This window comes from Trachymyrmex cornetzi, unplaced genomic scaffold (assembly GCF_001594075.2).
Source record: "Trachymyrmex cornetzi isolate Tcor2-1 unplaced genomic scaffold, Tcor1.1 scaffold5, whole genome shotgun sequence".
Taxonomy (NCBI): Eukaryota; Metazoa; Arthropoda; class Insecta; order Hymenoptera; family Formicidae; genus Trachymyrmex; species Trachymyrmex cornetzi.
In genome coordinates this window covers 1,241,934-1,245,762 of record NW_017299806.1, presented here as the reverse complement: position 1 = coordinate 1,245,762, position 3,829 = coordinate 1,241,934, and the positions used below count along the sequence as shown (strand labels likewise).

At 27.3% G+C, this 3,829-nt stretch overlaps 1 protein-coding gene across 1 annotated transcript; it reads right to left on the bottom strand.

The window, feature by feature from the left end:
* Window positions 1-444: 444 nt before the first annotated feature.
* On the bottom strand, window positions 445-1,223 carry LOC108765544 (putative gustatory receptor 28b). The gene is made up of 2 exons (XM_018514306.1): window positions 678-1,223; window positions 445-543 (listed from the first exon to the last, which is right to left on the bottom strand). The coding sequence occupies exons 1-2, from the start codon at window positions 1,221-1,223 to the stop codon at window positions 445-447; spliced, it is 645 nt and encodes a 214-aa protein (XP_018369808.1).
* Window positions 1,224-3,829: the final 2,606 nt, after the last annotated feature.

The following is a 3,829-nucleotide window of genomic DNA, read 5'->3' as shown; positions in this document are numbered from 1 at the left end:
AAAGCTATTTTTTTTTAAACATAGCGAACGTTATAACGTAAATAACGTTCAGTGACCTCATCAGCATTGTATGATCCACTTAAATAAATAAAATATTAACGTTCTATTTGTGCCATTAATTGTTAACATATACGTGATATGTTCTTACTTGTATCTGGTGTACGTATGTCTCTACAGAAGTAGGAAAGTCAGATGATTGTATTTTTACCCGATAAAAATAAAATACCGAAAACCAATAATTTTCAATATTTACTAATGCATGGTTCGATTGTACTTTCGTTTAATTAAATTCTTTCAGTAACATTGATAGCAGTTTTTCCGTCACAAGAATGTGAGGTACCCAAGAATTGTATTAAAATTAATAGATACGTGGTGATATTATTCGCCATCTAAAATTGAAATGACAAATTAAACAATATATACTTAACTAAATAGAGCTAATTATCATTTACTTATCTTAGTGAGAAGTGTAGCGTCCACAGTAAGACCTTTCGCGGAGAAAGTATTATCACATTGCAATATTTGCAAAGAAAACAGCTGCAACTGCATACATCAAAGAATAAATAAGATTTAAAAACTAATTTATAAATTTGTTGGATTTAAGATAAAAATATAGTATCTATAGTGCATTAAATATTTTTAGAAAATTACAAATTATATGACGTTTTCTTTATTACCTCATATTTTATTTGCTCATCACTGATGGTATTAAACATATCGTGAACGGTAGTGCCGATTTTTACTGCTTGATTCTTGCCGGTTTCGCAGGCCCACACTATTAACGTTATTCTTATAAGATAATACATTATGTATGATACAAAAAATTCATTGCGAATTTGCTTATCCAGATTAATGGATAATCCGTCTTGCCATTGCACTATATGAAAATACAGGAAAAAAGTGATCTGTTTGAAAACTATCACTATGGTAACGAGAAGCTGCAGGCTGAAGATTATATTCAACATTTTTACTGTGCCGCTGACCATCAGATGTTGTTTCTTGAGAGCTTTGAGTTCTGTTAGCATGAATGGATGTCTTTGCACATGATAGATTGGTTTAGAGATATCATTCATCATAAGTACCCGTAGATTCTCCAGAGTGTCATTGATTTCTTTGAAACAGGCTTTTAAGACACAAACGCAATTCATATATAACATATCCATTTGAAACACTATTATGGCGATGTATATTCTCAATGGCTCGAACGTGGTATCAATAGCCATCTCAGAAGAATTTAAAAATAACGTTAACAATTGACACGATATAAAGAAAAAACCGAAGATATCTTTTACATGAATTAGCTTGGAGAGCTTCTGATATGACTCCGGGGACAATCTTGATGAAATTTCTTGTATAGTCTGGAGCAAACGCATTCGCGGACCGCTCAAAACATACCAGATAATTGTTCCGAATGCTCCAAGTATAAAATGGAAATTATACGAAATAGTCTTAGGTACTTCAAGTCTGACTCTTCCAGAAAAATTGAGTTTATAGAACATTATTAGCTCATAAATGAAAGTGGCACTGGTAATAATACTCCACAGAATGTATTGTGGTTTGGAAACCTCAAAAGTCGAAACCGTGATCTTGTATGGAAATATTCCTAGAATCTTGCAGAAAATGAAATTGAAATACATCAACGATTGAAAGTCCGTGGCGTGAAATAGCCATCTTTTTCGTTCTTTAATTTGTTTTTGAAATTTATATGACAAATTGAACATAATTAACAGAATTTTGAAAACAATTTTATCTGTTAATAATACACTAATGCAAATACTATATTTTTAATCTTTCCATCATAAGTATGTAAATTGAAATGCACTGCACGTAATCTGTATGCACCTGGTGAACGAAATTTAAAACTGTATCACAAAACGTAGTTTCTGCATCAAATAGTGAGACACGACTCAGAAGTCAGATATTATTTGTTAGCCATGAAATGAATGGCTTTCTTCGATCAACGTCTATTTTTCTCAAGCCGCATGCGCATAAAACTAATAAAGTAATTGTTGATGTACGGAAAAAACTAATAAAGTAATTGTTGTTGTACGAATCATCAATCGAATTAAGATCGTAAATTATGTAAATGAAAAGCATCGACTATACTTAGAATTTATATGGAATAATAACTTTGAGAACTTTTAAAAATTATTATTCTTTTTTAGACTGAAAAATTGTTAGGCTTTCTATAGCACAACATCAATTTAATAATATTGATTTTAAATATTTATTCCATTGTAATTTTTAATTTAAAAATATCGGTGTGTGCTTCCTATTTGAAAAATATATTGTAATTGTGTATATACCTATGCGTGTATGTGTATATAATTGACGTAAAATAAAAATAAATTTGTAATGAAGACAATTAATAATGTTGGTTTTTATAAATGATAAATAATTTGATAAAACTGATAACTGAATTAATAATTCCTTTTTCTTCATCAACAGATTAATTTTTCTTTTACGTTAAATAAATCATTATTTATAATCCGCTTATAATAATTATTTATAAATAATTATTATAAGCGAATTATTATTGAATAATACAAATCATGTTGCAAATATGATACATCTATTATTATTATATGTATATACTTAGCATTAACTTGCAAAAATTATTGTATTTTCCAGAAAATTTGATAAATATACTTATTTTATTGCTTACTTTTTATTAATTTATCATCGACGTAATATTAAAATACGTAGTACCTACAAAATACACTAAATAAATGTTAACTAAAGCAAATTTGTATTATTTAAAAATATACATATATTGTAGAAGTTTCCGGAAGTAAAACTGTACAAATTAGCGCATAAACGAAGCAATAATAATAAAAGTGTCTGAAAGATTAATAATTAAATAATATCCGTAAAATACACATATTGCTTACACATACTGCTACTTGCATTGCAATTCAGTTACAGAATGTATGTTATGTATCACCATAGACATTTGAGAAAATAATTATATTTATATTTCTTTATATATATATTATATATATATTTAAATATAAGAAATATAGAAATTAAACAATTTTATTATTTCATTATTATTTGCTATTTAAAACATTTTATGCTTAACGAAAGAACAAATAAAATGCTAAATTGTATGACACATTTAATTTAAAGGTACAATTTATTTATTAATATACATATAACGCATTTAAACAAATAGTTTTACAACCATATTTATGTCATTTTTCGTTAATATACATGATACAAGACTTTTATCTGTCTCTGTGCATATATATATATATATATAGGTACTAATGTATCGTATAAGTATGTTTCTTTAAAAATAAAAATGTCGGATGATTATATATCCACAGAGCGGTAAAACAAAATATTCGACACATAAAAACAAAAAAGTTTTCAATATTTCCAAACGCATTTCTTTATATTAATATAAATTAAATTGCTTATATATAATTGATTGCATCTTATGTACTGTCGCAAGAATGCGTAATGATTAAAAATTGTATTAAGACTAACAGATACGTGGCAACGCCACTCACCATCTAAAAGCAAAATATGAAATACGTACATATGTATACAGGGTGTCCCGACCTTTTTTGCCAATCACTTTTGTGTAGATAGAGCGGATTAAACTGAGTCGAAAAGTCCTCTACCATTTTGCAATTTTCGCAATAGTTAACAAGATATTAATTACTAAAAATTGCAAAATATTGGTCTTGAATAATTTTATACTCATTTACTATTAACTTTACAAAAAAACTGCAACAGACAAAAATTATTTATTTTCTTTTCATAAAGTTCTGAGAATTTTTTCAGAATTTTTTATCAACTTTTTAGTACTGCATTTTCTTAT

Coding starts and splice junctions, on each gene's coding strand:
- LOC108765544 (XM_018514306.1), bottom strand. CDS start 1,223: ATGGCTATTGATACCACGTTCGAGCCATTGAGAATATACATCGCCATA. Junction 544..677: donor ATGAGCAAATAAAATATGAG/GTAATAAAGAAA, acceptor TGATGTATGCAG/TTGCAGCTGTTTTCTTTGCA.